Source organism: Etheostoma spectabile, chromosome 12 (assembly GCF_008692095.1).
Source record: "Etheostoma spectabile isolate EspeVRDwgs_2016 chromosome 12, UIUC_Espe_1.0, whole genome shotgun sequence".
NCBI classification, from domain to species: Eukaryota; Metazoa; Chordata; class Actinopteri; order Perciformes; family Percidae; genus Etheostoma; species Etheostoma spectabile.
This window is the reverse complement of record NC_045744.1, coordinates 25,686,856-25,699,489: the sequence shown is the minus strand read 5'-3', so window position 1 is coordinate 25,699,489 and position 12,634 is coordinate 25,686,856. Positions and strand designations below refer to the sequence as shown.

The 12,634-nt window shown below is 40.7% G+C and overlaps 1 protein-coding gene across 1 annotated transcript; it reads left to right on the top strand.

Moving 5' to 3' along the window:
* Positions 1 to 10,124: 10,124 nt before the first annotated feature.
* On the top strand, positions 10,125 to 11,384 carry LOC116699583 (uncharacterized; the record flags this gene model as incomplete). The annotated part of the gene is given in 1 exon segment (XM_032532248.1): positions 10,125 to 11,384. A coding segment is annotated over 1 exon segment (691 nt), but the record flags the coding sequence as incomplete, so codon positions are not given.
* Between the last annotated feature and the right edge of the window lie 1,250 nt (positions 11,385 to 12,634).

Genomic DNA, 12,634 nt, shown 5'->3' with positions numbered 1-12,634 from the left:
AATTGGCTAGTGTGTATATACTTTGAGAAATAAAAGCTTTGTCTAAAACATAGTGTGTGCTATGGCTGACATCAATACTATTAAGCTGCCTAAATATACAATGTTAGCAAATGGACAATATTACAGAGGATAAGGCTGAATCCAAATCCTTCGTCTTACCCTTACCCCTTACCCCTTCCCCTAGTTTTTGCGCGTTCACGGGGGACCTAGTGGTGTCCGAATACCTATTACGACCGAGGGGAAGGGGATAGACCAAGGGGTGTATACCCCTACGAACCGAGTGTGGACGCGACCTCACTTGAAAACACACAAGCAGTGTGTGGCTGCTGCATCGACCAGAGAGACACATAAATGTAAGTACTTTCGGCTTAAATAATTGATTAAACAGTTACGACAGTCTTGTTTTGTGGTCTATGCAGTCCTGTGCATATATACTTGTAACCATGTTCCTAACTGAAACTTTTTAAAAATCGTTAGCTTGCAATGCCAACGCTAATCGCCAACGTTGATTTGCACAACAGTCCCACATTTCTCTGCCTTGAATGGATCGTATACATCGCATAGATTGTATAGCTATATATATATATATATATATATATTAATATTAACGGTCTATGATACATCGCTACGTGCTTACATATACCGCCCTGTATCACACAGGAGGACACAGGAGCTGGTCCACTTTGGGGCTGAAAACGCAGAAGTTCCCTAAATCACATGTTCATGTACTGTACATGTTGGTACTGTATTAATGTAATCATTTGTAATTAATTCCTGTTCATTGTTCATATACTTGTATATTGTTGTTGGTTTTGATATGGGACACTGAGGATATGTGAGGGGGGGGGGGGGGGGTCAGACTGGTCTGGAATATCAGAACAGCTGTAGTTAATTTGTTTGTTTGTGGTCTTGTGTGTATTTTTTTAGTTTTACACATTTGAAGCCTTGTTATGTGGTGACATGTTAGTTATGGTTCTAATAGTTGATAATGGTCTTGTAACATAATTTATGTAACGTTTTGCGTGTTAGTTTAAGTTATCAGCCAATAAAAGACAGATTTTTGCTGACAAAATCTTTTTCTGAACATCACATGACATTCAAAACGGGATAGCTGAAACAGATATACAACAAACGTGTCTACAGGGTGATATGTATGTATTCCATGTATACAGGGTGTATATGTTGTTTTACCATGTATACAGGGTGTATATGTATGTTTACCATGATACAGGGTGTATATTATGGATTACATGATACAGGGTACATGTATTACATGATACATGTGTATACACATTTGGTTTGCAAACAGACCTAAGTACTACCCAGATAAGAACATCTGCTCTACACCACAAAGTGAACATAAAATAACTATAAAAATATATAATACAAATGACACTGTTGTCCAAACCCACACAACTGACAGAGACAGATCTTGGAAAGTTGATAAAATTCTGCATGGTGATGTCACAAGTGGTGTCCCATTCATAGGGGTTGTTTCCACCCTTACCCTACCCCTTGGTTTCAAGGGCAAGAGGAGTGGCTAGGGCCAGGGGTAGGGGTAAGACGAAGGATTTGGATTCAGCCTAAATCTCACACTTTCAAGTTGACAACACCCACAGAGTATGCTATCTGACAAATGTTTTTATTCGTACCATTAATAAGCAAAAGCCACTGCATAAAGTTGTCTGTGGGTTACACAAAAAATGTTCTGAAAATAAACAATCTCTAAAAAAAGAAAAGAGAAGAGCAGTAATGTCAAACTTAAATTATCCATCATCCTTCAAGTGTTTTTTGTTTTGTTTTTTTTACATTAGGTAAATATATCTAAATACAGAGTGAACCTTCTAACTTAAAAAAAAAAAGAAAAGAAAAAAAACTCAAGGGCCGGAGTCGCAGTGGGTTCAGCTATTTGCATAAAATAAACACATTTTAAAAACTGAAAAGGTTCAAAACAATCTTAATGTTTTAAAGTAACTAAACTCCAGATTATGTATGAGGTAAAAAAGTACAATATTTCTCTAAAATGTAGGGTAGCAGTAGATGGGTGCATGATTTGAAAAGATCAAGGAAGTACTATATGCACGATATGGTTTCTATCACAAGGCAACAATACTGGAGAAACAGCTGTGGCTTGACTTGAACATAAATTATTGTTCCAAAATGTCAAGTACACTTTGGAGTGTATCTATGGTAGACTACCAATGGTCCTGCCGAATATCCACATCTGAGTTGTGCATCTGTGCAGCTTGGACTGAAGGTGGTAGCGGAACTGCTACTACTTCTTGCCAGTTCAGAGCAGGAATTGCAGCAGGTGCACCTTGTTGAGCAGTGTCGGATCCAAAAACTCTGCCATGGGCTGTGAGTGGTTGCGTTTGCCTTTGAAGACATCCGGATAAATATCTGAGTGGTGTATGGTGGCCAACAGTGCGCAAGCCACGGTTGTTCCATTGTTGCCTGAAAAGATCCAGGTCCCGGTTTATCCGTGGCAGGAACTAGTGCAATGCCACAAGTGCAGCTCATATGTACAGTTAATGATCCTCACTTTCAAGGAAGGAGAAAAGATGTGTGGTAAACATTTGTCATTCCCGCCAAAGATTCCCCAAAGTCTCTATCGGGTTATGGACATCTGCCCCGCATGGCACTTCCCCTTTCTGATCACGGTAAATGTTCATGAAGAAGCAACACGCTGTGTTTTCTCCCATAGTCGCACTTATCTAGAAGGCACCCCCATAATTAGCAGTGGCTAGAACCAAACTGATCAAACACACTGCTACTCTGTTATTGTCTGAAGCTTGCAAAAACACAATCAGTCTGCTGAAGCCACCTTATCCACCATGGATCACTATTCTCCTCCTAAAAATGAAACAAAAAGGAGGTATTGTTTATGCATTATGATACATAATAAATCAGGTTCTACGCTTGCTCCTGTACAAAATGTATGGTGGTATTAAAGTACGATTTGTTATGTACTGTAAGGTCGGGATCAGTTCCAAAACAGAACAGCAATCATGTTCTATAATTACAAGCTACATAACTGAGGAAATTAGACACTACATTTTAACATCGTTACAGCTCAATAGCAAATAGGAAAAACATACCAAAATGTTTTTTTTTTATTACTATCTCAAACAACAACATCAGTGCAGGATACGTGCTTGTTATTCTGACTCTAAGGTAATCAGATCCACTAGTGGCTCACAACGTATGAACTTTTTCTTTTTACATATGCATGCAAATTTGACAAACAAAAGTGAGAAAAAAATTTGGTACTGGTAGAGGACTGACAATTTTAGTAAGAGTGTAGACCTCATCAAAATAGGACAAGTTGAACCGCCTAGACAGAGAGAAGTCAATTTCAGTTTAAGTGTCTTTCAATTGACCTGAATGTGATTTTACAAAAACAAAACTTCTGATACAGATACCGCAATAATAATAATAATAATAATATATAATAATAATAATAATAAATAATAACAGTTTCAGTAATAAAATACCTTGCAAAAGAAACCACACTAAACTACTTGCTTTTGATGCTCAAAATGACCCAACTGTGTCAGATATGAAATGGATTATCCTTATGCATAATTTGACTTTTGCTCATTCCTGTTTATTTGACCTGCTGTACCCAAGCTGGAGGACCACCATTACCACCACAAGAAGATTCAGACATTTACCACACACGTCTGCGGCGCATTTTACAGATCCGCGGCCCGTACCATCGCAACCAAGAAGTATGCAACGAACAAATAACAACCGACAGATGAAGAGATCATCCAAAGGCGCTGGAGAGGATAGGACATATTCTCCGCAAGCCGCTTCAAACATCACCAGGCAATCTCTTTCCGGAATCCTCAGGGGAAGAGGAAAAGGGGTCGACCCGAAACGCTGGCGGCGAGACTGGATGCGGTCAAAGAACAGGCCACTCTGTGAAACTAGAGAAAATCGCACAGGACCGGGTGCCTGGAGAACCGTCGGCGGCCTGGACCCAGGAGGGGTATAGGCGTAAGTAAGAAGTAAGAACCCAAAGCTGCTAAATGAGCGGTGTCTATCAATTCCACTGAATGTATAGCTATAAAAAAATCCTGTCAGGCTCGACCGTGTACCGTAAAATATTAGTGCTCCATTACTTTGCTACATTGGCGTTGTAATAGTTATTTGTTACCTAAGCCTGTATGTGGATCAACAGTGCACTCCTTGGAAAACGTTCCTTCAAGCACTGAAAGTAAATAAACTGACAGAACACAGTATTTTGACTAAAATATTTAAAACATAAGCCACGCAATATGAGGAAAACAAAATTGTATGTGCCTTGCAACTGTCAGCTACCTCAATTGCCGTTCAATGGGGCTTGATACCCAGAGGTACCTAATGTTGCAAAAAGAGATTTATGAATACAGTATATGAACATATGTATGCATGTCAGTCAATATCCTGAAGATCATATGAGACAGCCTGCTTGGAGTCGGCTCCGGACCATCACCAACTGAGCAGGGTTCCAGTCATGTCCCCACAACACCAACACAACACACCACACACACACACACACCACACACACACACACACACACCACACACCACCACACAGGTCCTGAGCAAGGCTGGATCCAGTCTTTGGATGCAGAGAGCCACAGTGGCCTACTTGATACAAGATATAACCACATATTGCAGCCATTGAAAATAATAACATTATAATGACTCTCGCTTTAGTAAAGAAAAACTAAGACAGAGCTTGTATGAAACAACTAGTGTTTCACGAATAAATGTAGTCTTTTTTCATGAGAAGAGGAAAATTCAGATACAGATATTCACCACACTTTGTTATCAATAACTGGTTGTTTTCATCCTAAGATTTGGCATTCACAATTAAGTAATCTGCTTTATTTTAGGATTTAGTGAAGGCGGGTCTTTTTACGGTTGAGCCAGCCCGCTTGAGACATTATTGAAACAGGTTGTAAAAGGTACAAGCCTAAGTAATAAATTAGAATATCAGAAAAAAACAATGTGGTCAAACATTTCACAGAAAAATAAAAATGAGTAGGTAGCAGTAAAATACATAGTGGCCTTCGGCATCAAACGCAGGTGTACGTCAATTAATGTCATGGAAAAGAACGACGATCGAGGAGCCATAGGGCTGCAGACATTCTATAATTCGCTTGCATTTTGACTTGTGCTTCATGCAAATCGAACCTGTGGAAAACAAACTCTTGAGTTTTAAACCGCTGGAGATAACATACGCAAACTGATCATTTGGAAAAATTAAAGAACACAAAGAACACACAACTTCTGAATCACTAACTATGGGGTGAAAGGAAGAGCTTGGAAATGGCCTTTCGTCTGCCTGGTGGCATACCCGAGGAGCACCTCCCGGATTTCCGAGGGGGATCATCCATGGGTTGCCATGCAAGGTAAGACAATTTTTAGATATTTTATTATAAAGTCTGGCCTACTTCTCTCTGATTCAATGAGTATCAATAAAAATAGCCAATCTTTATCAGTAGCTATAAGTTGTGGAAATTGGGTCACGATTAGAAGTAAAGGTGGAAAGCCATTAACGGTAAGGCCTGTTGGAAAACAGATGTTTAAAACGACTTTTACTTCACAATTTATCCTGTAAATAATGACTTGCTAGACAGATGTGTTAATATCGCGGGACATGGTGGAATGTATCACATAGTGTAGGGTGTGAAAAACACTGTTATGTCAGTTTGAGGGCAACACACTTACAAAATATAGCACATTGAATTTGCTGAAAAAAGATGGGACCGGGCCAAAATTCATAAAATGCCAAAAAAAGTATTTGAGTTAGGCACCATGGAGACGATGGAGCTATAGGATCGAACGTCGGGAGGGGGACGAGCGGGTGAATCAAACAGGAACGTTAATGTGTGGTTGGAACGCGGAGGTTCTTTGTAGTTGGTTAAATCTTAAAAAGTTTTAAAGTTATCAAATGATATTAACTTCTTTTATTATAATATCTTCCACGTTTTTTTCGACCCTCGGGTCTGGCAGTTGAACTGCGCTCTCGCGGCGTAAAGCCCTAACGCGAGATTTTTACTCGCCCAACAATACAAGCGATGTCTTGAAGCCTACACCTTTTGATTATAACAATTTATTATTACATTTTTATTATTGTGTTGCTGTTATGTGCTCTCTATTCAGCAACTCGATAAATACACCAGAAAACTTTAACAATTGTGTTGGGATTTTAATTTGATAAAATATGAATCTTCAGCCACATATCTGAATACAAGAATATCAGTCAACAGTCATTTTTCAAGTTGGACGGATCAACAGTTTGGTAGTTTTTACGTGTGAGCAAGAATAGTAAATAATGCTTATTTTATATGAAGCAGCATGAATTAATTATCTGTCACACCGTTAAATAACTGAGGAAAAACTGCACAATATTTGGCATTACTGTTAAAAAGGGTATAGCCTTTTGTTGTTGGTGACTTTATGACACATGTATGTACAGTATGTATGTAATGTATGTAGTATGTATGTATGTATGTATGCATGTATGTATGTATGTGTATGTATGGGCTGATTGTTTTCTTGTTACAAGCGAGGGAAATAAATGAGAGAGGGTTTTGAGAGAAAAAAATGATCAAACTGAGAGCAAAAAAAAAGCATTTATGAGAGAAAAAAAAAATATTTGAGAGAAAAGTTTTCATACCAATAGCAAAAGCTTAAATATAAGTTTGAAATTTAAAATATTTCTGAGAAAAACATCTCTCTCAAATACATTTTAATGTATAATATTTTTGCTATCAGTGTGAAAAAAAAAAATTCAAGACAGTGATCACCCGATTGGCCAATAGGAACGTGGCCCTGCCCATGACAATATTTTCACATTGAAAAAAAATCCTGAGAAAAGAAAAAAAAATGTCACACTGATAGGAAAAATAATATATTTGAGAGTTTAAAAAAAGTATTTTAAGAGAAATTTCTTTTTCAAATTTATATTTAAACTTTTTTTTAGTCTCAAATATTTGCCATTGATATGAAAACCTTTTCTCTCAAATATTATATTTCTCTCATAAAATCCTTTTTTGCTATCAGTGTGACAACCTTTTCTCTCCAACATTTTTTTTACATTTTTACTTTTTGCATGTAATAAAGAAACAAATCTAGCTCATATGTATGCTGTTCTTATTTTAATTTATTGTTGCTAATTTAATCCAATAAGTAGTTATGAGAAACTCTATTATATGAGTCACATTAAACATTTTAGTTAAACAAGAGGTTTTACGTTTGATCCTTGTTTCCCTCAGGCCGTGTAGACAACTTCCAGGTCTGCAGAACCTGGCCTCCTGAAGAGGAAGGTGAGTATAACATTGGTCACGTTTTCCCCCTCTCAGAGAAGATGACCATCAATTGAGGAGTGGGAGGATGAAGACTCAGAGGATGAGACGACTGGTCTAACCAGTCTGTAGATCTTGGGTATGGCTCCATGTCTGAAGAGGACGAGAATGCAGAGGAAAGGAGCAAGGGTGTGTGAAATGTTAGTGATAGTTATGGTGATGGTTATAGTGATGGTGACGTTGATGAGATTGTGACGTGTAGTGATGGTGGTAGTGGTAGTGGTGGTTATAGTGATGGTCATAGTGATGGTTTTAGAGATGGTTATGTTGATGGTTTGTGATGATTTAGTGCTGGAATGCTATAGTGCTGGTTATAGTGCTGGTTATATTGCGGTTATAGTGATGGTTATAGTGATGGTTATAGTGATGGTTGTCGTGATGGTTCTAGTTTTATGAGGATGTCAACATCCTACCTACTCCCTCTCATCGAGCACTTCCACCACTCCAAGTTTTGGCAGCAATTAAACCACTGCGTCCTTCCTTTCCACTGGTGAGCCATCTGGCACCTCCCATTTGGTGTCGCTGCACGGCTTCCTGCGCTGCAAGTAGAGAGAACCTGAAATGGTTGTCCCTCAGCCTCTCAAAGGTCACACCTTTGCCTCAGGGAGTCTGCACACTCCTCTTCAGGCCTCGGCCCCTTCACAGACAGAGGAGGGAAGACAGCTCGGAGTCGCCCACTCTCTTCAGCTCGGCCCTTCACAGACAGAAGGAGGAAGACAGTTCACGGAGCTGCGCACTCCTCTTCAGGCCTCGGCCCCTCCACAAAGAGAAGCAGGGAAGAGAGTGACACCTTGCAGGTAAGTATGAAGAGGCTGAAGGGGAATTGTGAGGACAGCCTCAATGAGTTGCCAACCTCCTCTTCAGGCCACGGCCCCTCCACATATAGAAGAAGGGAAGACAGCTCCAGCGAGTCTGCACACTCCTCTTCAGGCCTCGGCCCCTCCACAGACAGTGGAAGGGAAGACAGCTCCAGGGAGTCTGCATGCTCCTCTTCAGGCCTCGGCCCCTCCACAGACAGAAGAAGGGAAGACAGCTCCAGGGAGTCTGCGCACTCCTCTTCAGGCCTCGGCCCCCCCACAAAGAGAAGCAGGGAAGAGAGTGACACCTTGCAGGTAAGTATGAAGAGGCTGAAGGGGAATTGTGAGGACAGCCTCAATGAGTTGCCAACCTCCTCTTCAGGCAACGGCCCCTCCACATATAGAAGAAGGGAAGACAGCTCCAGCGAGTCTGCACGCTCCTCTTCAGGCCTCGGCCCCTCCACAGACAGTGGAAGGGAAGACAGCTCCAGGGAGTCTGCATGCTCCTCTTCAGGCCTCGGCCCCTCCACAGACAGAAGAAGGGAAAACAGCTCCAGGGAGTCTGCCTGCTCCTCTTCAGGCCACGGCCCCTCCACATATAGAAGAAGGGAAGACAGCTCCAGCGAGTCTGCACACTCCTCTTCAGGCCTCGGCCCCTCCACATTCAGGAGATACTGGATGGTTCCTCTTGATAACATGCGAGGAACAGAAGATAGCGACTCTGATTAGGACAGAGTTTGGGACTGTTTGCTGCAGGATTGGAATACCTTTGCGTCTAACGGGGTGGATAACTCCTTTGGTAGAGTATTGCACCAGGGCCTATTTGTACCCATCTGGAAGCAGGATTGTCTCTTTGTAATCTTGAAGGCTGGCAAAGATTTACGTATTCTTCCCATGTTTTTTGGCGGGGTTGGCTATGACTCAGGTAGCATCTAGCATCAGGGTTATTTTCTCTTTTGATTAATAGTTAGCTTTAATGGTAATGTACAGTATGTGATACCTATATTAATTGCATTTACGTAGCACTTTCATTCACACACTAGATCAAGATTAACTTTATTGTCCCGCCATGTTGGAAATTTGTCATGGGCACTTAACCCATGAGGAAGTCATATTAAAAATAAAAACATGTATAACAAACAATAGATAATTTACAATACCATACAACAAACCATAATATGGCCCTGATGGTGTATAAACACAACATGGTGTCAAGCAGTGCTTTAGTTAAACATTACTCCAACAATAAAATAATAACAAAACAAATAAGTATCAGTGTAGAGATCACAAGCACAACGATAACAAATCCGCAAATCCCCATCGCCAGAAAGCTACTACGCAAGGCACTCGCCTGTCCATGGGGAGCAATGTGGGGTTCAGTGTTTTGCCCAAGGTATCACTTTTTAAACTAAGCTACAGATGCCTATACCAGAGGTATAAGTCAACAATTATTTGAATATGTTCAACAGAAATGCAAGGAAAATAGGGCACTTTGCTTAAAGATATGCAGTCTCTGTTAATGCTTTTTAAAAAGCAGTTGATGCTGTTTACACTGGCTTTTGGCTCATGTTTTTAATGTTGTATGTGTAACTCTTTTTATTTCCATTGGTATTTAATTTCTTTTCTTCTTGTTAATTTGTCTGTTATTGGATAAAATGTTTTAACAATATTCTCATGTGAAACACTTCGAGACTGTCTTTAAAACGGGCTAATCAAATAAACCTGTTATTATTTGATTGCATTTATGTAACGCTAATGGCAGCACATACTGTGCAGGCACTAGCCTGACTATGGGAGCATGTAGGGTTAAGCATGTTGTTCTTTGGCTTTAACATAGCTGTGGAGTGCTATACCAGAAGTAAGTTAACATTATTGACAGTAATCTCATTATTGAATAATTAAGGCGTAATAATCTTACTCTTGTTTACTGTCATAAGTTTTCTAGGTGTTTACTCTGGACCAGATGAGAAGGCTGGACGACCACAGGACTGGGATGACTACAAGTCCAGCAAAAGAGCAGTGGTTGCCTTTCTTTCACATGGCCAAGTAAGTAATCCCCTCACTAAAGCCGCCTACACATGATCCGTAGCAAAACCGTGAGGTAGGGCGCAGAGAGGCAAAGCGCAGCGCAGGAACGTTCTGGAATTGGTTGTGCTTTGAAAGGTCAAAGTTTAAATAATTTGAATTTTGAGTGTACAACGGCAATTCCGAGCAGTGTGTGACCCCAAGGATAGCATTGTGCCTAGCTGGCCCCACTCTCTCCACAGGAAAACAATGGAACGGCCAGCGTAGAGCAGTTTTGCCGTGGCGTACTACAGAAGTACCAGCAGGGACATAAAGCAGTGATAAGTTATCTCTACACATGTGGATTATATTTATTACAGAAACCTTCTTGAATATTATTCCATTGTTTATCATTCTGTCATTGGAGGCCAAACTCAACAAAAAAGCTACCAACAGAGCAATACTGTATAGCTGTGTTCAACATTACTCACTGTTTTGTCTGTTTTAGCAGGGAGGCAGCTGAGAATGGATGTCAACCAACCTATCATCTCAGGCAGACCCGCACCACAGCAGACCACTGGACCACGGACGTCAACCAACCTATCATCTCAGGCAGACCCAGCACCACAGCAGACCACTGGACCATGGACGTCAACCAACCTATCATCTCAGGCAGACCAACCACCACAGCAGATCACTGGACCACGGACGTCAACCAACCTATCATCTCAGGCAGACCCGCACCACAGCAGACCACTGGACCACGGACGTCAACCAACCTACATCTCAGCAGACCCGCACCACAGCAGAACGGCCACGGACGTCACCAACCTTATCTCAGCGACCAGCAACCACAGCAGACCACTGGACCACGGACGTCAACCAACCTATCATCTCAGGCAGACCCAGCACCACAGCAGACCACTGGAACACGGACGTCAACCAACCTATCATCTCAGGCAGACCCAGCACCACAGCAGACCACTGGACCACGGACGTCAACCAACCTATCATCTCAGGCAGACCCACCACCACAGCAGACCACTGGACCACGGACGTCAACAAACCTATCATCTCAGGCAGACCCAGCACCACAGCAGACCACTGGACCACTCTCAGCACCCTGCTTGCTTCCAGGCACCAATTACGAGCTGAAGACCCATTGAAGACTACTACGAGCTCCTGCCTGACCAGCACAGAGGAAGTTGTCACCATCTGCTTCTTCTTCTTCTGTGCTGGTGGATTTGGGAAGCACCTCACACACACAGGAAGCAGTCACCACAGACACAGAGACTGAATTCAAATATTATAAAGTGTTAAGTTTGTGAATTTAAACACAGAATTTTAGTATGTACTGTTATCTACTTACAATGCAATACATGTAAGAAAACTTTCTAAATGTTCTTTTTACATATGTAAACAAATTTTAATCTTATGTAATTCAGAAATAAATATGTGCAAAATGTGATTTAGTGTGTTCTGATTTTCATTTGACTTAACGCATTACTGTGTGTTTTTAACTATCCAATATTGTTGTTTTAAATAATTTGGTATGAATGCAATACATATTATGTACAATGTCCATAATACTAAATGGGATATAAATTAAGTAGTTGAAGCTACATTCTAAATTAAACTAAAGCATCTCTAACAAACTTACAATTTACATTTTGGAAACTACAATCATAAAATCTATATTAAATATCAGACATCTAGAATCTGAAGTGCCTTGACTCGCATGCAAGACACAAGAAAGATGGTGCTTCACTAATCCATCAATAAGAAATCAGCTACACAGTGCTTTAAGGTGAACACAAGAGTGAGTGTTTCCATTCATGAATAGTATCAAAAACGTATACAGAGAGAAAAGCTCTTAAAGGAACAGTCAAAGCTTGGGGCCTCTACAGATGCCTCTGGAGAGCTGGCTTATTGCTGTACAAGAGTAAGATATGAAAGGCATTTTAAGAGCTATGATATGAACAAAGAAGAGGAAAATCAAGTCTGAATATACTCCCACAGGAAAGCAGTGTAAATGCTTAGCTGGTTGGTATTTATGCTATTTATCAACCTCAGCACGTACTGTGAATACAGCACAAAACAGTCCAACCGTTGGTCAACACTTAAAAACTAATCATGGCATCTTATAATTAGTATCTCACATGTCCATGCTATTTGGTTTTGACCAGGATGGTCGTGACCTCAAATGTCTTTGAAGGCTAGTTCTCAAAGGGGACGAACCCCCTTCAGATATTTACGAGCCGTCCCTTTTAGCATACTACGCAATCAGCCCTGTTGACTGAGAGCTGCGGGCTACTCATCACCTCCTGTCACACGCTAAACAACCTGTGGGGGGGAAATGTGGTTCTTGACATAAGACAGTTGGCTAGTCTCCACAATAGCCCCTAATATAAGAAAAGTGATCAATATTAAATAAATGCATATAATAATTGCAATTGCATTACATTTTAAG